Source organism: Siniperca chuatsi, linkage group LG2, assembly GCF_020085105.1.
Source record: "Siniperca chuatsi isolate FFG_IHB_CAS linkage group LG2, ASM2008510v1, whole genome shotgun sequence".
Taxonomy (NCBI): Eukaryota; Metazoa; Chordata; class Actinopteri; order Centrarchiformes; family Sinipercidae; genus Siniperca; species Siniperca chuatsi.
In genome coordinates this window covers 32,040,693-32,067,979 of record NC_058043.1, presented here as the reverse complement: position 1 = coordinate 32,067,979, position 27,287 = coordinate 32,040,693, and the positions used below count along the sequence as shown (strand labels likewise).

The window sequence follows — 27,287 nt, the reverse complement described above, 5'->3', positions numbered from 1 at the left end:
TGACGTAAGTTGCTTGCCGCGCAGTGATGATGGCGGTGCGTGAACGCGCAGTAAAAGTAATGGCTGCTCTGGATCGGCGGGTGCCTAGCCTCGATGATTTCGTGGGTCAAAGCTGGACTGCCTGGGCCGATTGGACCGGTGTGACAGCGGCGGATGGTAAGGAAGCACACTGACGCAAACACTGGCAGCTACGAAGCCATTTAACCAAAGCACTGGGGTTTATTTTCGTGGAAACGGAGGACAGAGCTAACCATGTTACCCAAACAAAGACCCTGCCGGGTCCTAGCGCTGGGTGGGTAACATGTTGCTCTCTCCCAGGTCCCACTGCATACGCTGTTTTCAAGAAAAAAATAAGTGATAGTTATTAAGATATAGCCATTATAGTGTGTATTTTACGGCTGTAGCCATGAAACAAGCTGCCAGCTTTTAAGGGATGCGTTTCATTTTAGTGAAACCAGCCGGGTAGCGGTGGCATCAGAGCGGAAGGAGGCTAGTGTGGATGGTTGGGCGAGCAACTTCTTGCTGTGGAAAGCTAGGCTAGCTAGCTAGCAAGCAAGCCAAACTAGCCGTTGACGACGAGGCAGTTAGCGTTATCATGCTAATGCTAGCAGCAGTAGGATTGAGAGTAGACACCGGGGACGGAGGAGGAGTCTGATGCTGTTGCCACCATGTAAATGCTGGCCCAGCCTTTGATATTGGCTAACGTTACTCTGTGTTCTTTTCGCTTAATTTTAATGTTCCCCTTTGATTGCCAGCGTCGCCACCTCCATTTAACTGCTTTTAACATTTCTGTATGCGACAGAAAATCTCATATGTATGACTTCTTCCAAAAAGTGATCTTGCCCTTCCCAGCTTTAAGTATGTGCGCTCACTCATTGTCTGGCATCCCTCCAAGTGCTACTTTGTCCATAACTATCAAATAAAGTCCTACTCCACCACACAATACCTTTAGCTACTTATTGTTGTTAGCAAACTATGACACAAATGAGTAGAAAAAAATGACCAGCAGCAGTCAGTGGAGAAGCAGTTAACCTGCAAATCAGTCCTTTATATAACACAGCTTAAGGGCCTGTTTATGTGAAGAATTTGTTGAGTAAGGTTAGGTTTTGTCTTGCTGATGAGTCTGACATACAATCTTTGGAATACATCTGACCTCCCAAGGGGCTTCGTGAACATGTATGTAATGTGTGATGTTTCAGGGCCTGATGTGGACGACTGCAGCAAGAATGGCAAAAAGGCTGCAGAGGCCATGTCACTCAGTAAGGAGGGTAAGTCTGTACAATATCGTCTACAAGACATAGTAAAGTATGTTGTTATTTGGGACGTCTGAAAACAAGAAAGCATGAACTAATAATCTTGTGTGTGTGCTTGCATTACTGTGCATGTACATTATCCTGTAAAGCCTCAGTGAACTGTGCCTCAGCTTTTCTTTGGTCTCCAGCCTTACCATTTAAGTAAAATGGAGGTATTGGTTCACAGAGACCAGGGCGAGTATTAAAGCTGGGACAGTGTTGTGCTTAGGCAACTTCTGGCACCTAACCTGGCTGTCTGTAGCAGCAGCTGTCTGACAGACGCTCACCCTTTTGTGTGTGCGTGTCAGAGCATGACATGATAAATGAAAAGGAGTACCATGATAGTTATGTATGTGTAAGCTGCATCTATGTCACATAACAGCCAAAACAAGGTGACAGTTAAGAAGAATGAGCTGGGGTCCACACATTTGCTTTGATTTGAATTTTGTAATTAATTTTTATCTTCTTTCTGCTTTTTCTCACTTAGTTTACCACTAAGGGATTTGTTTCAGTTCATGCTTTACAGAAATCCAAGCATTGCCAGATAAATATCCATCCAGCCCATCCATGACCCATGCCTACTTATTCTGTTCAGGGGCGTGGGGGCTGGAATTACCAAATTGCATTTACCAGCTGAAAACTCACCGGCAATTGATTTCACCGGCCTTTTCTACCAGTGTTGTCCAACTCTGACAGTACATTTAATTGAGAAGATCTACCATCTTTCCATAATGCAGCATCCTCCCTGCCTGCCCCACAAAATGACATTGCCATGTTACCTTTTCTGCAGCGTGATATGCGTGTGTCCATTGTATTTCCTCTCCTCATCACTCCTCTCCTTTCTCCTCCCAGACATGTCCATCTTTGGCCTCTACCCTGGCCATGATGACTTCTACCTGGTGGTGTGCAGCCATTGTGGCCAAGTAGTGAAGCCGCAGGCATTCGAAAAGCACTGCGAGCGGAGACATGGCCCTCTGGCCAAGCTGTACGCCAGACTGCGCTCTCCCACCCCTGCACCGCAGCCCCAGCAGAGGCCCCACCACGGCCACTCTCCTTCCCATGGGACCAACGCTGCTTCCGCATCATCCTGGGAGGGTCGTGGCCAAGGGGTCGGGCAGCCAAGGGCAGCCCCACCTTCGCCTTCCACCCCACCCCAGTACAGACACTCCAAGAACTCCAAGGATGGAGTACGGTAAGAACAGAGTGGGGCAAGTTGGGGACAAAGTTCTAACCAGAGCTCAGGGGTCACAGAATATAACTTCACAAGAAAGTAGACAAAAGCTTTAAAGAATGGAGTTTAGTCCTGTGTTTGTTTGATGCACTAATGCAATACTACTTACATTTAAAAAGCCTGTAGTTAAAGGGACAAACTTGGCTTAATTAAAGTAATAGTTCGACATTTTGGGAAAGACGCTTATTCACTCTCTTGCCAAGAGTTAGATGAGCAGATCGATACTGCTCTTATGTCTGTCTGGTAAATGGAGGGCTACAGCCTTATTAACCAGTTAGCTTAGCTTAGCATAAAGACTGGAAACCGGGGAAAACAGCTAACCTACCTCTTTCCAAAGGTAACAAAATCTGCATACCAGCATCTCTAAAGCTAATTAATTAACACATTATATATCGTTTGTTTAATCCGCACAAAAACTGTGAAAACAGTGTAAAAATGGCACGTTGTGGTTTTACGGGGGATTATGTGCTGGACTATTTCTTGATCGGAAGCAGTAACTTCCTGACGTCTTGTCATCACCGTGAGGTTGCCAGACAACCAGCGGAGACGTAAAGATCTTACTCCACCAGCCAATAAATAGTCCAACACACAACCCCCGTAAAACTGCAGCTTGTCGTTTCTTTTATTTTTATAGTCCTAGCCAATTAAGGACCATTACATTGTATGTCATGATATTTTGCATTTTTCATAATCACAATATCAAAATGGTGATATCAAGCTGCCAAATTTGGGTGGCATTTTACTGTTTCTCATTTCAGTTGCCTGACCCTCAGATCAAAGCCAAACAATGACTCTAAACAGGCAGGTGATTTTTGCAGCTTTAGATAAAACTGTAGCTATTTTTGTCAACATGCAGTATGTGATTCTCAAAAAAGAAAAAAAAAACAATGGAAAACTGTTAGGATATCTTTTGTTTTAAAAAGTATATGTATTTAAAAAAAATTTAAAATTAAATTTCTTTAAAAGTTAAGCCAAAAAGTTAGGTTTGGTCTTGCCCTTCCTCTTCCATCCCCTAGACATGCCCCGCTGGAGAAGTCCTCCCACAGCAGCCACACAGAGTCATCAGTATTCAAGCAGCCGCCGCCTCTGGAGCCTCCAATGAGCTCTCCACCTCCATCACTCAGAGATCCACCCTGGCCACACGGAGGCACCCCGCCGGGTAGGCCTTCACCTAGTGATAGGCCCCCCACCCAGAGCCAGAGGAAGGACTCCTCTCTAGCCTCTACAGTGCCAGGCCACCGGATCCCCAGACCCTACAACAAAGTGGCCTCCAGTGAGTACAATTTGGGTAATACTATGGAAAGAGTAAGCGGTTGAAGAATACATGGATACTTATCATGTAGTCTGTTCTACTGATCATTTTACCTGCTAAATAATCATAGTCCTATTTCTTAGATCCATGCTGAAAGTCTTGAAGAGGTGGTGTTAATTTTTTAAAAGCATGGTACATGTTACATATTATTGTTCCCAGGATGCAGGAACACATGGCACATTTTTTTATATTATGGAGGAAGACTCTGGTACAAAAACAAGTAAATGAATAAATCCAGAAGGAAAAAACAAAACAAAAAAGCAACAACAGAGGAAAAACATGTCATACTACAGGATCACATAGTCACAGAGGAGACTGATACTGTATCTATTTAGACCCATCTTCCATTTTAATGTAAGCACAGAACTGGTCCCAGGGGGACACCCCTTCCTCCTGATTGTCACTTATTCTACTAAGCATATATTCGTAAGATGTTATTTCCACCATTGCAATAACCCATTCTTTCAGTTCTGGAACCTTTGTTTTACTCTGGTTAAAATAAAAAATAAAAAACAACAATCTGGTGGAGCCCTCTGCATCTGGTCTCATTGAAATGAGAGGTGGTGTTTTTCAAAAAAATATAATTTAATAAAAAGAAATAGACTTAAAATAGACTTAAAATAGACCTAAAAAGACACTTCAGGTTGGGGTCATGGGTGTAAAGTGCGACTATAACACAAGCTGTATTGATTCAAATAGAAGACAACTGAAAAACGTGGCTGATATGCCTCCTGTGTAGACAGGGTATCTAGTCAAAACACACCCAGGTGGCCATGGGTGGATGTTGGCATTGTTGACAGCAGTATGTAGGGGTATAGAGATGTTTACATGTTTTTATTTTTGTTGACTGTGTGATGTTGTAGCCGAGATGCTCTCTGTGTGTCCTCAGAGAGGGAGTGTGACTTGGACAAACACTGCGGCGTCCTTGACCCTGACAGGAAGAAAGTCTGCACTCGCCTCCTGACGTGCAATGTAAGCTCCAAACACACTCAGCTTCACCAGACTACTGCCCTACTTTTTGTGCCTCAGATTCTCATGTATTTGCAATTTTTTTTCTCATTTCTCTTTTTCTTGTTTTCATTTTTGTTTCTCTATTTTCTCTGTGTAGTTCAGTATAAGGTTCAGAGGCTTAATTTCAACATCTGGTCCTGTCACCTTTGCTTTTGACCCAATTAGTACACTTCAGAGCAGGAAAGTAGGTTGCGAGTTTGTGGTCTCTTCAGTAGTCAGATAATGTTTGGCATTGTGCCTTTATCAGATAGTTGACAGCAAACAGAATATGTCTATGGTAGAGAAGGGATAATGGGTTATGTGCAGCCAGTTGATAACAAAGCGACACCTCTAAAGCTTTTTTAAAAATCCATGAAATGCAGATTCTACATGGCTAACTAGTGTACTTAAATGGCAAGTAAGACAGACAGCAGTAATCTGGAATAGATTTTTTTTTATTGCTTTTGGGTGTCATTTATCTTGAGGAAGTTAGATTTTGGGTGGACTATTCAATTCAATTTTATTTATATAGCGCCAATTCATAACAGAAGTTATCCCATTGCACTTTTCCTATAGAGCAGGTCTAGACTGTACTCTTTATAATATTACTATGAGGACTAAGAGTAGTAATATTTTTTTCTGTTTAAATCAACAAGGACTGCCCTTTATTTCCATACTAATGTCATTTTTATTGTTAGTTATGCTTGTTAGGTCTCAAGGAAATACTGTCAATAGTTCTTCTAGGGATGCACTGATGATTTTTTCCATAAGTCAATATCTAATATTTTCTCATATCGGCCAATAGTGATGTGCATTTTTTAATATAAATCTTTTTTTTTCTTTAGAAAAAGAGCAACATTTTTGTTACTGTCATAGTTGTATGAGGTGATATACAAATGTGTGACAAATTACTGTAAAAACCAACAAAGTGTGGTAGTAAGGTGTTGTTGCACCACCAGCTTCAGTGCTCCTTTTCATCAATTCTCCTAGTGAGTGGAACTCTAGTAGGGGGATGAACAGCATTTTTGGTGGTGGAGAGTGCTGTTTAATATATAGCATAATTGTACATAATTTTCATACTCCTCAAACCAGTTTTCAGTGAGCCCTCATGTCCTGAATGGTAGCATCTGCGTTTTCCCCTTTTAATTTCTTTAATTGGTCATCTACCTGTATGTATAGTCAAAATTATCACCAAAACCACTTACCTATATTAACTTTTTTTTAAAGCTCTATTTTGCCTATAAGTAGTATGACAGTACGAGGAGTATATCAATCCAAGCCAAATATTTGCACATTTGCACAGGTTCACAGACAAACAAATCTTATGCCAACAATTTACTTTAAAATCCACTCTTGGTCTTGCAACATAGATTTATGACTTCTGACAAATAAATATATATAAAATAGGAGCTTTTATGTAATGTGGTGATGGAACATGTTGAGTCAGTACCTTTGTTGATGAGCTGCAACTTCCTCTGTGTTTTTATTTCTCTGTATGGTCATACAGTACTTAATGCACTATGTGAATTGCTGAAGGATGGAAGTTCATTGTTGAAGAATTGGTTAAGTTCAGTGAAAGTTATTATACCACATCAGATGGCCTGATAGGTGATTATCTATCAGTGAATCACAGGATCCTTGTGCACCAATTTGCACATAAGTGTTATCCCATTGTTAGATATCTTTCAATTATTTAAATTATCTCACTCAAATGTATCGAATCACAAGACTGAATAGGATTACAGACCTACATTGAAGAAAATAAAATCACCATTGAAAGAGCAAAGTGGAGAAGAAAGAGTGATAATGTAGGATCAGAGTAGATGTTTTTAAATGAATGAAACTGCAGTCACTATATGGACATTTTTATTGGACTTTATTAGTTGCAACCAACAGAAGACAATCCACAAATGTGTGCCATGACCCACAAATATTTCACTATGCACAAATATGTATTTTTGTATTTGTCATATCCACAAAAATACATTATATATTGTTTGTGTAAAATCACATCCACAAAAATACAGAGGGATTTGCAAATATGCATAACTTACTCTGTAATAACGTATTTTAATTTCACATAGAAATGACATAGGTTTTACAAATGTAAATAGTTTCACCACAACAAATACATGTAAAGTGATATTTATGCATTTGTGGATCCATTTTTACATGTAAAACAGGTTTTGCACATTTGGCGATTGCTTCCTGTCAGCTTTTGGGCCACATGACATTTGTGACTTCCCTCCTATTTATTTGTGGAATTTTGTCTGTTTGGTACCGCAGCAGATCTGTAAAAAGGAATCTGCAATGTGGGGTGCAGTTACTAGCTACACCGGCAGGTTGCGAGATTCCCTCACATGAGCTCACGGAACTATAGTCTATACTGAAAGAAGAGTCTTCTGTAGACCCGCCCCATTTTGCCTCTGATTGGCTATGCTGTTCCAGGTGTCTGCTAAACAGTAACGCCAGCCTAGCTATTATTCTAACCGGCACTACGAACTAGACAGGCCCAGGAGGAGAGCGACTGAGCTCGCAGCTCACATTTTTGTTCTCGTAGCACCAAAGCAGCAGAGAGAAGCTCCACAAACTGCCGTGACAGCAAGCTGGCGCCTGCGGGGATTACTAGCTAGCCAGCAGGCCAGGCACGCTCACAGTCCCCACTGCTGGAGCTCTTACAGGTGACCGGCCTCAGACACAAGAGACTTTTATTTCCCTGTTGACAGATGGTTTGTTTAAATATCACAGCACAAATGTCCATTATAAAATTAACAGGAACTGTGCTTATCTGCCTTGTTCTAAAAACAATTCCCAGTGCAGCCTGTGGCAGTGGCAGTAGGCCAGTTTGCACATAAAATTGAATCTGTCTGAGTTTTATCCCATAATGATCCATCCATCAGATTTCAATGCAAGTATAATCTTGAATGTTTCTGTAATCAAACAGCAAAAATTAAGACAGACAGACCATCACAATAAGCTCATGCAGCTGCCAATCAGGTACACACAGGATGACTAACGTAGAAAGTCAAAATCCTTTCTTCCTTCTCAAATGCCGCCCTTGAAGACCAATAATGCGCCCCTGGTAGTCTGTTGGACAACCAGAGGGTGGGAGGTGTGGACTTAAGAACCAAAAAAACAAATTGAAGCCCAGGGATGTGTGGACACGGGAGGACAGCCGAGAAAAGTTTGTTCATAGGCCCAACCCTACTTTCTGTAGCATCAAATAACTAATTAAAACCAAACTGATCAGAAAAATGAACACTTGAACATACATCAGCATGATAAGACCTACCTAAAATGACATAAACCATCTTTAGGGAAAAATGTATTTGACATGTACTTTTTTTTGTTTGGCCCGTGTCCCATCCGCTAACATGGAGAGGGCGGGGTTTATGCCCTATATTGCAGCCAGCCACCAGGGAGCGATCAAGATGTTTTGGCTTCACTTTTAGGGTACCGACATGTCGTCCATCTTTATATACAGTCTGTGCGTGGTATGAACAAAGTTCCACAAATAAATAGGAGGGAAGTCACAAATATCACGTGGCCCACAAGCGGACAGAAAGCAATCTATAAATGTGCAAAAGCTGTTTCACATGTAAAAATGGATCCACAAATGCGTAAATATCACTTTACATGTATTTGTTGTGGTGAAACTATTTACATTTGTAAAACCTATGTCATTTTTATGTGAAATTAAAATATGTTTTTACAGAGTAAGTTATGCATATTTGCAAATCCCTCTGTATTTTTGTGGATGTGATTTTACACAACACAAATAAAAAATAAATAAATAAAAAACATGTTTGTGCATAGTGAAATATTTGTGGGTCATGGTTACAACCATACCGATATCGGATTTTTGAGACTGATACTAATACCGATTTTAGAAGGGAAACATTGACAGATTACCGATATAATGAATTTTTGAGCTGGAATGAAAATAGACATATTCTATGTGGATTGTGCACTGATTGTGCATTGATTTTGCACCGATATGAGTATGCAAAGGTACTCGGAAGCCTGCTTTCTTAAACAAATAACTTTATTATAGCATAGCATATTATAAGTTAAATATTTGACAGTTGTCAGGGACAGAGTTATATTGAAAGGGGAAAATGATGTTCATTGTTTAACTTTCCAGCAATGCATTCCACAAACTAGTAAGGAACTTACCGTGAACACACCGCTTTGCCTCCACTATGTCTGCTCAGCTGTGCACATGGCTGATACCACATTTCCCAGCATGCACTGCCTAGTGCTGAAAGCAGTTTGTTAGCTGCCTTATGTTCGAAAATGCAAATGTTTTTGTTAGTGTTTGCAATGTGTCTGTAGAACATGGTGGCTTATGGTGGTAGTTGTCATTTTTTGTGCTGGTTTATAGTTTTAACCATTAGTGAGGTGGCTGTTACATCTCATCAGACCAGCCTCATTTTACCAGTATGATCTGAGTTCTTGAGAGCTGCTTCTTCTCTCATTTTATACTGCTTGCAACTATAGTGACAGTTCACTCTGCTGGGTAAACTTTGTAGTGACACCAATAATTTAACATAAACCTTTCTTTTTACTTTATATCGGCTAACATATACACTGATACAGATATATCTGCAATAGGCAAATATCCATCCATAATATTGGTCGGGCTCTAGTTATGGTAAACCTTTTTGTGGATTGTCTTCTGTGGGGTACAACTAATAAAGTCCAATAAAAACTTCCATATCACTGCTCCTTGTTACTGATCAGCACTGATACTGAGCGGTGAAAATGGCTCCCAGCACAGGAAGAGTCCATATATGGTGGCTGTTGTGTGTGAAGGAGGAAGTGAGTGTGAGAGGCCACATCCAACCGAATAGAGACAGGATGACCTGATTAACAGGAAATGACAGGAGTGACGGGAAAGACACGCAGGAAAACAGCCTGTATCTTGTACCTGCTCTGTAGTTGAACGGAAGTATTTTCTCTTCCACCTGCTACTAGGAAGGAAATATGTCATGTAGTCATTTTAACTATTAATTTAGAATTAGAAATGTTATTTATAAGCAACACTGATGCATAAGTTCAATGATAACAGCAATAGTACTTCTTGATAAAGGCTCTTGAATGTGCTCCTATTTAATAAAATTTACCCTGTAAAAGACTAGAGGCTTTTGCCAGAACAATTAATGGATTTGTTTATTTGACATAAAATTGAATGTTTGTCATTTTTAAAAATAGTAAACATTCCAGCTTCTCCAGTGTTAGAATTTACTTTTTTTGTCTGTTTGATTTCATTGCAAATTGAATGTCTTTCGGTTTTTGAAAAATAGGCAACTTGAAGACGTCACGTCACAACTTTGGTAAGGTTTGATGGGCATGTCATTTCTCTTGTCATTTAATAGAATAAATCATTAATCAGTTATTTGAAAAAGAATTGATAGGTTAATTAATAATCAGGGATTTTCCAAGCCATATCAGAGCCAGGGATTTTTTGATGACACAGGATCAACTGTAAAGCCTGATTCATTTCTGTTCCTTTGTTTGTTTGCTCTGGTTACAGCTTCAATGTGCTCTGTTAAAACTGGGACGTCTTCTAACCTACAGAGCTGTGACCTGCAAGTGAACTATGGAGCTGACTCAATAAACACCAGCCACCAGTTTTAATTAATATAATGATATGATTCATTTTTAAGTCATAGCAGAAATCTTTAATTCAAGCACTATACCATTGGACTTTTTTTAATGATTAGGATGGCCCAGCATAATTTTCCATTCTTTTGGAATACCCTGTGCCTGGTTGTGGAAATCAGTGATGAAAGCAAAAGCCCCCCCCAATAAGGGTTTACTCCAGTACCTTTTTAATCTGTGTCAGCATACGCCCTAGAATAAGTGTCAAACTGTGGGGAAAGAATTACTGAAGCCTGCACCATAAGGGGCTTGCTTTGCACTGCCACTGTCTCCTGAGCTTACACTAGTTCAGAAGTAAGATATGTTGGGGGTGAAAAATCAAACTCGTCAGTCCTCAATTATCCCCACCATCCTACTGCTGCTGCCCGGAAACACTGGAATTAAACAGTTGATGGGTCTCAGTGGCTCGCTACCTAATTAGAATCAGGTTCTTCTTATGGATCCCACCACAGTTACCCTTACTCTTAGCCTTAATGACACTGAACCTTTACCCAACCCTCTCTAATCGTAACCTCAACATGTCCCTTTTTGACTTAAAGATGCTTTCAGACAGCGAGACGTTGCTGCTGGCACCTCCCATTGTTTCCAAGGTAAACACGGTGGCAATGACAAGGAGCGAGAGGTCGGCTGCTCTCTTGAACACACACAGCTGTTTTGGTGCTGCTGTCAGAGTTGGTGATGGTTTTCAGCTTGCCATCACGGCTTGCGGTGTAACAATGACAACCACAAAAAAAAAACCAGTAAGGGCACATTTTAGTGGTATCCGAGTTCCCTGAATTATACACCTTTGTACCAGCAACAAACAGATAAATGAAGAGAAACTGTTTTTGGAGCAACATCAGCCCCAAAGTTTTATTTGTTTTGGGCCAATAAACAATGTTTATGATATTAGTTAGCAAAACTTGCTTTATTGATTGTGTCATATTGCTATCTATTTCCTCTATTTTAACCAACAACTATAACTACACTATAATTAGCTATGTGATGAGATTCGAGAAAGTTGAACCTGTAGCCTATGGTGCAGGTCGTTAGTTGGACCAGGTAGCCAGCAGCTGCAGCGGGGGAGTTGCACCCTGCTGCAACCTGTTCAAAGTACGCAACACTGATGTCGTTGGGCAGCAGTCACAGCAGTGCTGTCTTAAAGCACCTTTACACCTCAAGTTAAGCATCTCAAGACTTATTATATTGTACTTTATGCCTTCTGGTTCGGGAAGCCAATACATAATTTTGTGACACTCACCAGATACGACAAGTTTAAGCCATTTACTTGAGATGAAATCAATAAAAATGAAATGGTGACTAACTTCCTGTATGCTGTGTCCTGGTCCTCAGATCCACTCCATCCACCAACGGAGGAAGGTGGTGGGCCGCAGCAAGAACTTTGACCAGCTAGTTGCAGAACTCAAGACCAAGGTTCGTGAGAAAGGGGCCCTAACCATGGAGGGAGGGTCCTCCACTGGACGGTCGCCCAGCCCAGAGGCCCCCAGGGAGCAGGCTGGGGCTCCACACTGCAGGAGACCTCTGGCCAGCCTCCCTGCTTTCAGGTTAGTGATCTTTACTGAAGCTAGCTAGTGATGCATACACGAGTGTGCATGGTGGCAGCTAGGGCATTTTTAGACATTATAAGCCTTTATCTTCAAATTAATTAGATTTAAAAGAGAAAAAAAGACTATTTTGCTCTGTTTTGATTAAAACAATCTTTTCCTCAGTTTTTCAAACAGCCACACTTTTACTGCCTACTCACACATAGTAAGTAAGATGTTTCTTTAAATGACCTTCAAACTAAATCAAACAAATAATTTGGTCTGCAGCAGTGATGCAGCTACTGAAAATTAGGCAGGGAAATAATACGCTAGTGGAAGAACATCAGCAACATGAGCCCCTATGTCCAAACCAACAATAAATTCCATTTCTATAGAGGTACTTTGCAGCATGTACAGCACATACAACTGATTATAAATTATAAATATACAACCGCCTTCCTCAGTGTGTAGCCTTACTAGAATTAACCAGAAAAGAGGACAAAACTCAGACTACTGAATAAAAATGATGGACAATAAATTAACCCGCGGTGGGTGCAACACGTATTATTAAGACACACAAATTAAACAGCCTGACACTTGTCACTGATAGAATCCACAGTAGAATAAAACAACACCAAAGCAGACAACATGGGGCTGTATAAACAATATAAACTCCACAGTTTGCAACCACAAACACACATTAAAGCAAAGAAGAGACTGCACAGTTTTTACACAATGTGTAGCGTGCATACATCCGACCCTATGTTGCTAGGCAACGCAGTGGTTGCTGATGCTCTCTGGTAAATGAGTTACAATTATCAGTGAGTTTGTTATTCTACTCACCTGTCTGAATGGCATTCTGTGAGCCTTGTACACCACGAAGTTCTGCACAATTTGCTCTGGGTTCAACTTCTCTGCTCGTTCATCCTCAAAAAATAATATAATCAGTCCACTCAGCCTCTCTGTCCCAGCATTCTGCAGTAACATCAAGGAATATTGTCAAAAACAGCAGAAAGGCCTCACACACCTTACTGAAGGTAAAAGTTCCTAAGTGAAGAGAGAAATCACCTCTGGAGGATCCCCCATGAGTATTTTAGCATGTTGCATTTAGCCAGACCCAGCATGCACATGTTGCTTACACAACATTGTGGGTGTGTTTGATTTGGTCATTTAGCATACGGGTGCATTAAATCTGTGATTAATTAAGGTAAATGCAACCATTTGTAACTATGCCGAAGTACAATAACGCTAACCCATAATGGTGCCATCCTTAATTTTATTGCATTGTTAAGCATTTTTTGTACTCTTCACAAACTGCTAGCTGTTCCGCACCCCTTGCACCCCCTGACCCTCGGCCAGTGAACGTACACATTTAACATTTTTTCCAGCGTGTCAGCTGAGTGCAGAGTGTCACCTGTCTGGACATGGACCTCCCAGCACCAGCAGCTTCTCCTCCGCTGCAACTGCTGATTTTGCTCCTTTCTTTTGTTCCATTCTCACACGGTTTATCAGGACTTTTTCATGTGACTTCATTTTACTCTTACGGATGCGTCTTGAACTATAGCGAAGTACAATACTTGTGATAAAAAGCACTTAAAAAAATGATGCATTTTTATACAGTACACAAAAACGTGTAACTTTGTTACAGTAACAAGAGTAAACCCCCCCACCCCTGCTCCTAACGTTCCAATCACTAGACTATTAAACCACAGAAGTACAAAGAATTACATTACATAAACACCAAATATAGTTACTTGCAGTTTCAGTTCTCTGTGGTTCTCGCACACTCACTCACAAATTGTATTGCATTATAGTGACAGGTGTTTTTTTTATTATTTTGTTTTACTCTCTGTATAATGCAAAGCAGTTAAACAACACCACAAACTGCAGCCTTATGCAGTTGAATCAACACTGAAACAGTTTAAACAAAAACAAGAACGTTATAACCTTCATGAAGGTAGGATTTATTGCAGGACCTTTGGATTAGACTGCATTGGTTTTAGCTAGCAACAGGCAACTGAGTGTATGCCGTAATTATTTTGCACAAATTCCTCATTCCAAAACCCTGGCAACTACACAAGAAAGTAAAGACAAGAAAAAAGGAACTAGAATAAAACTAGACAAGTCACACTGACAATGCGAAGGTACTAGAAAATTCAAATAGAATCATAGGGAATGAGTGTTGATATGGAGCAAGTTAATGTCATGTAGAGGGTCTAACTAGATGTTCCTGGATATAAGTGACGTCTCATTGCACAGCCAATAATTGTGAGACCATGAGGGTTAGGGTTAGAGACAGTGAGCATTAGTATATTATTGTATATTATAACTATATACAATATCTTTGAAAGTAGAATTTGTTTTGTTTTTTTTGTTTTTTTTTTACAGTCGGTCTACAGCTGTGTCAGAGAGCACCCCTGAGGAGGAGAAGCAGCGACAGGATGAGGGAAGTCTCCGAGTCCCCTCACCTCTCGTCCATGGACGAATTTCCAGTGATGAAAGTGAGGCAGAAGGACCGGAAGAGCCCGTTGACTTCCCATTTTCTGCTGCACCTCCCAGACCACTAGCGGTGAGCAGTTTGTACTTGGGTTTAACAATGGGAAAAGAGCACGAGGGATTTTCTGCCAAAACTATTGCTTGTTTTCTTTGTACGGACACTATGTTTGAAAGATGGCCAGATTATTTATGATATTTAGACCTGAGGACTTCTAATCGTGATTTTTTTTTTTGTTTGTTTAAAGCATTAAGCATGTTCTGACCTAGGGGACAGAATGTCAAATATTGCCAGGCATACAGTGATCTTATGTGTTGGAGAACAATTGTTTCCCTAATAACAGTACATGCTATCATGCATCCCATTGAACTTATGTGTTTGTCCACCTGATGTGCAAAAAAAAAATAAGCAATGACATTCTTAAAGGTCCAGTGTGTAGGATTCAGTGGCATCTAGCGGTGAAATTGCAGTTTACAACCATTTGAATACCGCTCGCCTCGCCCTCCCTTTCCAAGGATGTTGGAGAAACTACGCAAAACTCTCGAAAAACGCAAAAGGCCCTATCTAGAGCCACTGATTGGTTTGTCTGTTCTGAGCTACTGTGGAAACATGGCGGCCCCCATGGAAGGGGACCCGCTCCCTCTGTAGATATAAATGGCTTATTCTAAGGTAACAAAAACACAACGATTCTTATTTTCAGGCGATTATACACTAATGAAAACATACTTATACATATTATATTTCATTTCTGCCAATAGCGCCTCCTAAATGTTACACACTGGACCTTTTAACGGTCTGAACTCTGAGCTACTACACGCATATTTTATCATTGTCCATTATTTAAATTAGATATGAACATCCATTAATACAACACAACTACAAAACATACTAGATCCAAGGCCTTTTGGGGGTTTTTTGCCAGATGTTGTGTTTGCAGGGTTTTTTTTTTTTCTCCAAACCAATTTTGTGTCATTAGACTGCAGCACTTTTGTTCCAAAAAGCCTCTGGCTTATGAGTGTTGTGATGCACACTGAAGACATTGTCTCTTGTGATGAGATCACAGGTAACTTTTCTTTGTGAGGACTGATCATGGCAAATCATGTTTGTGCAAGCAATGCTGCTCAGTGGACCGATGCACCACTATTCCAGTTCCAGCTAACTTTCCTTCATGGCCTTAGCAGTAACAAGGGGAAGTTAGCTTTCCACTCCTGACTACTACTGACAGCTCTATCAGGAATTTATCTTGGTCTTCCTGATCTTATCTTAATTTCAGTACTTCCTCATTACTTCCATATCATTGTGAAGGTGTGGACAGTGGAAATTTCAAACTGGTATCTACTTTGTATGTTTTCACAGCAGTCCATTCCTCAGTACCTTTATTTTCAGATGCTCGGAGGATAGAAGTGTAAAAGAATTGTGGCTTAACTAGAAGAATTTTACAAACCGCATGTATTGTTTTATGAAGTTGATATAAGGAAATGGAGGGTAATTCTACATTTCAGTTTGCAGAAATGTTTCATTTCCAAGTTGTTCACTGCAGAGGTTATGGTTTTGATCCTGTTTTACCCAGAAATACATCAAAACACAGAACCAAGACACCAATTAAATGTGTTTTAACTAACTATTGAGACCACAGAATAATGCAGAATGTCAGAGTTGTTTCTAAGCCACCGCAGACCATCACTGATACTGATAACTAGACACTTGCCTGTAACAGACTTACAACAAGACTTCTTTCTCTAGGTATGTTCATTTGGCAGCCATGCGTTGGGTCATGGCATCTACACGTTTGACAGGAGACTTCATCACCTGAGGTCGGCTCTCAGCAGCATGCTGGAGCAGCACATCAGCGCCCATCTTTGGAAGTAAGAAACCTGAGCTCAGATTCCTGCTTGGCCTTTTTGGCTTTTGCTCTGCTTTTATTGTGCTAATCCTTAAGGTTTTTTTGCAAGGAAAAAAAAATCTTTGCTTTCTTTTTATCAGTGGCATTTATATAGTAAAAACTTCATTCTATTTTCCATTGCGGGTCACTAAAAATAAGGCAGTTTTGTATTGGTCAACACCATCCGAAAACACCCTGAGTCTCACTACTGATACCAAAACAGGACATTTTTCCAACCTTTCTTTGCTAGATATGAATAGATTTTTCTACACAAACCTATATATCAATTGAACAAAATAAGCCAAAAGTAATGGCACAAGGTTACCAAAGATTTTCATTAGGGCAGAATTGGCTCTGCCTCTTGTCAAATATGTTGAACTGATTCTAATCTCTGATAAAAATGAGCTGTCAGTGCCAGATGTGACATGCCTACACTACAAATTTTCAGCCCACTAATGCAAATTGGTTGCTACTTATAACGACATATGCTCTACCACAGTTAATCACACAGTTGAAATTTACCAATCCCCAGTGACATGCTTTCTGGTGAATGACAATTGCTGGATTGTACCAGATCAAGTGTACCACTGTCTTTCCACCTCCATCCAATTTAGGTTACTTTGTAGATTCTCACCCACTGTAAATAGATGAGGGCTAGTTACATCAGATCCTGTGTATTGGTAACACTAGATAAACTTAAGTGTAACCCACTGCTTAGTCACTAACAGATGAAGCAGATGGTGTTTTCTGCTGCCCAGAATAGCAGTGGTGAAAAGTCTGTGAAGTTGGCAGTAAAGATGGAGACTGATTTCCCAGAATATTAGCTGACATTGACTGCGTTTACATGTGCATAAGAAAAAAGCTCATTGGAAGAAATTGGGTTCCGATCATCAGAGCCCTGCAGTAATGTAGTTACTAGCAAATCTGCGCTTCAGTGTAGCTGGTTAGTAACTGGATTTTTGCCCTACCCACTACTGTATTTTTGAGCCAAGATTGGCATACTGTATCTTAGATGTATTAAAATTATCCTACATATTGGGTGAACAGTAACAGACTTGCAGCTCTTATTTGAACATAGTCAGTGTTATTGTTTTTAAAATCCAACAAAAGAACGATATGAACATAAGAACATGAAAACAAAGAATAAGTACAAATAGTATGCCCCCCACCCAGCTATAATAGAGACAGATGTACAACCAAACAAATGAAATATAAAAGCATAATAAAGCACACAAAAAACTGAGAGAGAAACTAATCATCACATTTTATTTAGCAGTTTATACTATTACATACTACCCTTGATGTCCACGGTAAGCCTTTGACAAGGGTTGATGCATCAGTGTTTAATGATGTTTTAATATAAACAGTCGTACAAGAACTTGCAGTAAGCAATAACAACAAGGTGTTATGTATGGAAAAAAATGGACGATTCAAAGGTGACGTTTGCCATTCAGCTTTGTCTCATGGCATTCTATACTTTGTCGGAGTACAAAAAGAGAAGCTGTGTTTAAATCAACACATTTTTAAATGTTTTAGTAAGTTTAGCTGTTAGTGAGAGTTGACTGGTAACGTAGCACCAAGCAGAAGTACTTTTGTTATTACTTGCAGCTTAAAATACATTGATTATTGATTTAGAACAGTGGTTAGAATGTCAAGAGGAATTAGGTTTAATGTGTCCTGTTTGTATAATTTCAATAGATTTCTCGTCCACCAATCAGAAAATGGTGTTTTATATAATTAATAGATTTTAAATAAAAACACATTTAAATACATATGATAAAATAACAGTATTAAAATTTGATTCAGTAAATACAGTATCAAAGAAAGTTAAATATAGCTGCAAGTGGCAATGATCGGGGTCCAAGCAGATTGCAAGCATTTGGATGCTTGTTTATTTAATTGACAAGAAGCAAAACTCTTGAATTTCTTTAAAATAATTCATTGTGGTCATCACTAGATGCTCTGTTGAGGTATATAAATCTTTTGAATTGAAAAATTTGACATTTTTACAGCAGACCAGTGGTGCAAAGATGCAGATGAACTGAGAGATTAAAACGACAGAATTTTGACTCTGAGCCAAGTCGTTTGAGATAATTGCGAAAATGTAAACTTGATTATTAGTGTCAGGTTGAGGTCAATGAGTGTCATTATATGCGCCTGAGCAGTTGTAAATTATTCAATGAATAAATTATTTTGCTATTAAATGCACCAAAAATATTAAAATGAATGTAGGCATTAAATAATTTATAAAATGTGACACAAATATTATATTTTTTAATTTGGTTCTGTATTTATTTACATTTGTATTAATTCCCCCATTTATTTAATTTTCCATTTAATTTATTAATTTTTTCATGTATTTTTTAATGTATTTATGTATGTATTTTCCCTTTCCATTTTTTCCCCCATTTATTTCCCCAAATTTATTTATTTGTCTTTTCACATTTCTTTATGCATTTCTGCAAATGAGGGGGGGCTGTGTATCATAGGGTCAACTTTACACCCATTGGTTGGTTGACATCAGAGTGCATTGACATAAGAGTGCATAGATTGACTACACATGCCTTGCTGCCACACCAGTGGCTTCTGGCCACTGAGGGACAGTCGGCTCACAACTATCGTACCGAGGTGGGCTGGCTCCGACCAGGATTCTGATCTGTATCATATTTAATGAGAAAATATTTTCTGGTTTTCCCTCTGATGTCCTCCGGCTGCTCTGCCTCAACTCTCTGTGATTTACGGAGTTTACTGATAGAACTGATGAACAGATAGCTTTACTTGTTGCTAAAGTAGCTAACCGCCAACTGCTGCTAACTGTAACGTTAGCTCCCCTCAACTAGTTAGCCATGCAGCTGAAGTCCGATTAACTGACTTTGCCCGGAGTGGGAGCTCGGAGCAACGGCGTTTTTTTTGTTGTCTGATAAACAGTAAATTCATCCTATTCAGCGCCCCATATCACTATTTTCCAAACTAATATAGTATGTATTTTGTGGGACCCACTTGAGCGCGGAGTAAGTCGGAATCATGATAGCTGCGTGCTGAGAATAGCGAGCTAGCTTCTTAGATGAAGACCCATAGTTAGCCTGGGACTCACTGGGCGAGCCTACCCAGTATGCCTGCGACTCAGACACAGCAGGTCACGTTTCTTTCTATTTCAACTAGGGATGCCCCGATCACGTTTTTTGCTGCTGGTATCGATTGCCAATCATCTATGAGCCATCGTTTTTGTTGTTTTATAGCAGCTGGTATAACAGTATTTAAAAATCAAGTAAGGAATACATTAAATTGCCCCCCTTTTTTAACAAAATGCTTAATGCCCTTGAAATTTAAATTAACCCCATAACACTCTTATATTTGACCAAAGATTTGTTCATCAAGTCATTATAGTTAAATTGCTCAGAATCAGAAATTGCTCAGCTTTTTATTTTTTGAAATTCTGACTTGTCACCTCTTCCTCTCTGACTTGTCACCAGCTCTCCCTCTCCTTTCTTCCTCCCCTTGATGAGCCCATTCCCAAAAACTAAATATGCCAGGGAAGTGTACATTGAATTCAGCATGGCTGGAAATTGATCTTTATAGCAGCTGGCTTTTGACTGCTCTGTTTTATACCACCTGCTGACTCCTCACTCCTCCTAACCAGCTGGTTGGGGCCGCAAGCCATCAGCAACTGCTAGGATAAAACAAGTCTTACCTAGTCTGTTGTAGGCCACATTTTGGCCTTTGTCGTGGCTCAAAAACTGACATCCATAGAAACGTTTGGTCTCAACTTGAACAGGAGCATCTGCAGATTAATTCCATATCTAATATGTTATGATCCACTACAGTTAGATACCATACAAGATGAATAAATCCCCATTTTCGTTAGCTTTGCTTCTGATAAAAAAATTGTCTTGTATAATCGAAACGGATTGACATGTTGAAATTTCTTACTTGATGGAACAACTTAAGTCCATAGATAATCGTGCCTAACTTTTGGGACGATTGGCCTTGCGGTTTCTGACGAGATGTCGAAAATAGGGTTTTGAGGAAATAGTTGCAAAATTTGACATTTTAAGAGCAGAAGACCATTGGAGCAAAGATGCAGATAAATTGAGAGATTAAAATGAGGAAAGAATTTTGATGCCAAGCCATTTTCGAGATAATTGTGAAAATGTAAACTTGATTAATACAGCGAGAGGTCAATGAGTGTCATTATATGTGCCTGAGTAGTGGGTGGAATTTGCAACCCACCTGCCAATTTTGGTGTTCCTTATAGATTTTGCTGCATGAACACTTTTAGCGGATGATAAGAAGAAGAATGAGAACAAAAACAGTAGGATTCCAGCAGCGAAGCTTTGCTGCTTTGACCCTAACAAGACTGCGCCCTCCATACTGTACTCGTTGCTATGGACACAATTCAGTCGTTAGTCAAAAGGCATTGGCATGCCATGCTCAATTGTAATGCTGGAGTAAGTTTAAATTTGTCTAATCCTTTTATAACAGTGTTGACATGAAATTTGTCAGCTTTCAAGCATACTTGCTAAATATTGCCGTAAAATTTTGGATTTCAGAAGCTGCGATTTAAAAAAATGTGTCCTTGATCTGAAAATCAAGGATCATCTGTGAATAAAGGGTTAGAGCTTAATGTTAGAATTGCATAAATGTCTTCTCGGTCAAATACTGTAAGGTATTATTCAGATCTGATGTCTGTTTTTATATATTGATTTATGGATTTATTTTCTCTAAATCTAGGAAAATACCTCAAGCCACAGACCTTCAATCATCATCTCCCTCAGCCAAGACCATCAGGTCCTCATCTCCCTCCTCCATATCTGCCACTTCCTCCTCTTCATTACATTCTAAGGTCCGCACAGGAAGTCATATCAGCTCCTCCCTCAAAACTGCATCTTCCTCCTCCTCTTCCAGTCGTGGTCCAGGAGACCTCCGACAACCATACAATCAGAGAACTCCGGGGGCAGTGGCAGCAGCATTGGTGGTGGCCATCTGGCATCTCCGTTTAAGCCTGTGGCGATGCGTCAGGCGGGTCCCGGGCGACCCAAGAACCCTGTGGGGCGTCCCAGCAAGCAGATGCTGAAGCTGCGAGAGGAGGCTGCTGCCGCCGCTGCCCTTCGCAAACGCAAAGCCCCGTCACAGGAAGGGGAGCACTCAGGCCCTGACAGGAACTGCATCATCCTCCAAGACCGTGGCCGCCCACCTTCTGCTGCCTCCTCCTCATCTTCCTCCTCTAAACCCTCCATTCCCTTGCCTCTCCCTCATGGACAGACCAATGGCACGCTTTCCCCCAGCAGCAAACCCCGCCCCCACCCCTCCCCGTCAGAGTCCCACTCGCCAGCCGCCAAGGCAGTCTGGACCTACAGACGGACACACACTCCTCTGGGCCATTCATCACCCCCAGACCCCTCCTCTGCCACCAACAACTCCCACAGCTGGGGCGGCGTGGGGGACTCAGGACTGCACGGGCAGGGCAGCGGGAGGGGCTTTGAGCACCAGGGCCTGGTGAAGAAACGCAAGGGTGGCGGCATGGAAGAGCACTCGCCCTCCTCCAAACCCTCAGCGCACCGCCTGCCCTCCTCCTCTTCCAGCTCTGCCACCTCCTCCTCTCCGCGCTCTAACTTCTACCCCTGGAAGGACAGTAAAGGTGGGGGGCTGGCTGGGGGCGTAGAGAAGAAACTGGGCACACAGAAGGTGAGTTTGGAGGAGAGAAAAGCAGGGAACCCAGCAGCACACAGGGTGACAGGAAAAATTATTTGGTAGTATATGCAGGTTTTCTCCTTGAGGCTGGAGTGTATTGTTAGTGTCCTTCCTGAGTGGTAAAAAGTTCCCAGCCCAACATACTTGAAGAGCTGAGGTAACAGTCTCTGTAAAGCTTCTACAGGCATTGAAGAAGCAGACAGTGAACACTGCCAATCTGACAAATACAACACTGATCCTGATTGTTTTTCTTTTCTGACCATCACTACATGACCTGTGGCTGCTTCCTTTAAAGTACCTTGTTAAAGAAACGACCAGCTAACTGCTTTCAATGCCCATATGACACACCTTTTATTATATGTTCCCAAAAACAGATAAAATTCAGGCAAACCGTAGGTGTAGGCATCAATAAACATTAGGGGTGTAACAGTTCTCAAAACGCGACCGAATCTGCAATATAAACTTCCATGGTCTCGAGTTGCGGTTCCGTCTTCGATGTCGCGTTCGTGTCGCATAGAAAGCCAAAATACTCACACGTGTGGAACATAAATTCTAGAGCATGAGTTTTACCCAGAAAGTTTTGGCAGTGCACCAGTTGGCGTCATTGTTCAAGTGAAGTCGGGTATGTCTGTGGAAACACTTCAAACATGTAATTTACGACGTCATCACCTGAATATGTTGATTAGCAGACTGGAAGGCGAGTCCTTCTCCCCAGGCAGCCTCTCACTGCAGATTTGGACCGTGCCAAAGTAATAACTAATGCTATAGGACTGTTTATCGCAGCAGATGTGAGACCATGCCATAGACTGTATATAAAGATGGACAACATGACAGCTCCCCAAAAGTGAAGCCAAAACATCTTGATTGCCCCCTGGTGGCTGGCTGCAGTATAGGCCATAAACCCCGCCCCACCAAACTCCATGTTAGCGGATGGGACATGGGCCAAACAAAACAAAAAGTACACGTCAAATAAATTTTTCCCAAAGATGGTTGCTGTCATTTTAGGTAGTTCTTATCACGCTGATGTATGTTCAAGTGTTCGTTTTTCTGATCAGTTTTGTTTTAATTAGTTATTGATGCTATAAAAAAAGGGGATTTCATGTCATGATTGACAGCTGAACCCTGCTCGCGATTGAGTCGGCCGGGTGTACGGGCGGGACCTCGATACCGCGGCGCCAACCTCGATCACCAGGGGTTAAATTGGGATTTATGTGGGGGGGGGGGCTCTCTGGTTTCAGCGTTGCCATGGGTGCATGAATGTGTGCATAGACTAAATAATTTTACCGACATCATTTGACAAACTAAATTAAATATAACAAGGGGAGACAACCCTCTGCTCTGGACACTAAAACGCTTATCAAAGTCATTCTAGATACTGTTGGCAGTGCCGTGTGCAAATCTACAGCTGATGACAATAAAACCTTTCTGTAAGTACAAACTCCTGTGTAGCTGTATCAAATATTTAAAAATATCAAAACATTGTTTAAGCAGAATATCAGAGCAATTTACCTTCTGTTATTAAATGCTAATGGACCCTCCTACCTGACCCGTTAGCTACTACAGTCCTCCCTCCTTTAAAAATGTTTGCTGCATCTGTCGATCTAAGAATAAGTAGAGCTATACAGAACAGAATGAGGTAGGCCTATAAACAAACATTTTTTATTGAATAGAAATTTTTCTATATAAGTGAATATTAACATAAGAAATTGTAGAAAATAATATAATTTAACACTGTGCTTTGGCTCTGCTGCCTGTCCTCACAATATTAAACAATTAGTTTTGACTATACAGTGTAAACATAAGCCTATAAGCTATGGCTGCAGCTTTGTGTCTCAAAATAGTAAAATAAAACCTATACAGCTGTGTGACTCCCCCAGATTTCCTTTTATACATTTTCAAATATAAAATACTATGGCTTGGCTGAATACTTGGTTGTTATTTACTGAGATGTACATCCATATTGTCCAGTATGCAGCTAATCAACATTTTAAATTCAATATTAAATCAATAGTCTGTCATTCCATCTTGCATTGGTCCAGAGTTGTAACTAAACCTTGACTGAGAGACTAGATAATCATTGTCTTGTTTTAAAATAATGTGCGCCTAGAGTGTGCTCACTGGTCTCCACAGAGGTTGCTACTGGAAAGCTCGAGTTTGATTTCGTGAATGCGCATATGAGCGCATGTTCACGTGCAACACGGTTATCTTTTCCGAGCTGCAGCTTATAAACACTGTTGCTCGTTGGCGTTCATCAGGTGTAATAAATAATTATTTCACTCTCACTTTTGTGCACTGCACGCAAGCACATCAACTTAACGTTACTGTTATTTGCTGACATCAAACTTGGAGAGAACACGAGTTTACCTGAATGCTGAATTCCCGCCATTCACTCATGTTTTTTTTTTTTTTTTCTTCTCTTTTCGTGACCAGCAGGATAGTTCCGCTACTCTCTCATCGAAGTTGTAAACATGCAACCGCTTAGACACGAGGGGGAGGCTGGGCCATTGTAGGGAGCTTGGTAGGGAGCATATAGGGCCGCATGTGCCCCAGACAGCCCTGGCCCAGTATAACTACTGCCGATCACTACTGCGCAGACTGTGGCTCCAAATGACGTCACCAGTGCAAGATGACAGCTGCCTTATCTAGGATATTTTGGCTTAATTTGCGTACAGCGGGATAAAGTGGAGAAGCGTCGTCCATCTTTATATATAGTCAATGGACCATACTTGTTGTAGAGAATACGGAATTTAAGCATACGGTCAAAATGTTTGAGCCCTGCTACAATGTGTCTTCACGTGTGCATTTTAGTCAGTCCGTTATACTTGCCCTGTATAAACGAGTGAAAGTTGCAGTTGTATCAACAGGTCAGTCTTACGATTGAGCATTACTGACATTTGTGTTATTTATTTTTATTTGTTCTTATTGACAATATCCCAGTGTTTGAGTGCCTTAAATGTTACAGTAAGAATTATGGCCAATGAGCTGTTGAATGTTTACATTTTTCAAAATAAATGACAAATGTTATTTTCTACATTTATTTGTTGTTCCTGCTGTACTGAAAACGTACCAAACCGGGACCTTAAAACCGAGGTACATACGGAACCATGAGTTTTGTGTACTACTGACTTTTTGAAACCTTTTTTAAAGTATATTTGGCAACCGATTTTAGCATTACATTTTTTTATTATTTTTTTTTCTCAAATCTGAGAGAACGACACCACCCACAACCAATAACTAGTGGACAATCTCCCCTCGCTTTACCTCCCCCCGATCTACTGACAATTGCACATGCTCTGCAGAGAAACACACAGAGGGAGAGTCTGTCTAATGTAGGCCTACTTATGCCGTTGTTTTGTAAAAGCTTGTAATTGCACCTGTTGGTGTAGATGTCATTCGGTACCATGTTGGTTTTGATCGTTTCGATAAGCTACGTCATTAACAACAAGCCTCCTCTGCAAGTGGTTAACCTGCTGTTGTGAAAACAGAATCGTGGGTAAAAAAAAAAATCCAAAATGCGAGTTGTGATTTGTTTTTTGTTGGCGACTTTATAAAACATACTGCTGACGAAGAAAGTCAACAGCGCAGACACATAGAGGGAGAGAAAAACCGAGAGTCAGAGCGGTGCAAGCTGGTGTGTGCAGGAGGCCAGAGGTGTAGGTGTGTGTGGGGGGGAGTAAAGAGAACTGAAGGAAAAAGCAAGGTGAGCAGATTAAAGTAGTTAGTGAGTAAACACTAAAATAAGGTGGAGAATTTAGTAGAATTAAATGGTGAAATAAGAAATAACCTACTACAAATAGGGTAATGTATTCTTTCAAAAATCTATTTTCAATAGACCAATATACCGCCCCTCCAATGTACACATTCCAATGTTCACTGCCAATAAATGGCCTTTCTTCTTCATAAGGTGTATGTGTATTATTATTATTATTACTTTTATTTGGCTTATACTATAATAGTGGCATAAAATGAACAGAAAAAGACAATTAAATTATTAATCGCAATTATTTGTATGACAATTAATCGTCAACAAAAATTTCATGATCGCGACAGTCCAACATGTGGTTGGTGCTCTGTGGGCCGGTTTTCACAATTTATCGTGTCTATAGTTAAGCCAGCATTAGTTCTGCTCTTGGACTAATCTAGCACAAGTCCGTTTCAAAACATGATGGATGATGAAAATGGATCAACTTTAGATCTAAAAAGTTTGTCACCTTAGCTGAGAACCTAGGGGTAAGAGCTGTGGCAACAACCATTGACACCTGATAGACATAAGACAGAGACTATATTAACCCTGTCTTGAGATATATATCTTCCAATTTAAAAAGGCCTTGTAACTGTTCCTCCACTAGCCACAGTTACTCTATTGGAGTTAACAGGTTAGCAGCTTGAAGCTGAAGCCTAATCAGCTATGTGTTTTTAAATTGAAAGCTACCCAGAATACAGAGCGACTTGGTCATATTTAAAGGTACGCTATTTTTTACGCTGATTTTGGTACAATGCCCAGTAGCGCCCCCAAATCCCCAAAATTGAAATGAGTCGAGTTTTAAATATCAGCCACACATAAAGGAAGTGTCTTTTCCAGCCATACGGTTCTTCTTCTCTTCTCACTTTTTCTGATTCTGACTTTTCTGACACTGTGTATGTCAGTTTGTTTTATTCTATCCCATTTTGTACAGTTCTGAAGGGAATATGCAAACCAGTTGTCAAAATGAAAGTAACAATTTCACATTTTTCTTTTGTCCCACAGCCAAAACTGCACCATTAAGTGTGCCTGCCTTACAAGCCACTATGAGGGAGCCAGCTCTGCTCAGTCCAAGACTGAGGCAACAGGACTTGTGTGTGTGTGTGTTTGCGTGCGTCTGTCTACCTGGCTTTTGTCTATTGGGCAAATGCTCAAGTATGAGTGTGTCAGGTTGTTTGTATGTGCAGAGTTAGTGCAGTATGGATCTGTTAGTGTGTGAATCTGTTGCCTGGATGAATGTCTGAGGGAGGAGTGGGAGGGTGGGATGAAATTCAGAGTATGGATTTAGAAATACCTCAAGACCATCCGGTTATGCTGCTAAATTAAATATGTTGGTTTATAAAAATGGATTAAAATGTCCTTTACACTTGGTTTCTGTGACTTATTCTTTTAAGGCTATACATGTTATATTTAAGCTCTTGATACTCTATACTCCCCAACTGATATATTTGGTATCTTTGGAAACT

At 40.5% G+C, this 27,287-nt stretch overlaps 1 protein-coding gene across 1 annotated transcript; it reads left to right on the top strand.

The window, feature by feature from the left end:
- Nucleotides 1-27,192, top strand: atxn7l2a (ataxin 7-like 2a). Its single transcript, XM_044212711.1, is given in 12 exon segments — nucleotides 1-156; nucleotides 1,200-1,268; nucleotides 2,145-2,484; nucleotides 3,540-3,796; nucleotides 4,725-4,807; nucleotides 11,029-11,079; nucleotides 11,822-12,033; nucleotides 14,401-14,581; nucleotides 16,250-16,371; nucleotides 21,120-21,319; nucleotides 21,322-22,073; nucleotides 26,827-27,192. Coding segments are annotated over 12 exon segments (2,415 nt in total). The 5' UTR covers nucleotides 1-26; the 3' UTR covers nucleotides 26,845-27,192.
- Nucleotides 27,193-27,287: the final 95 nt, after the last annotated feature.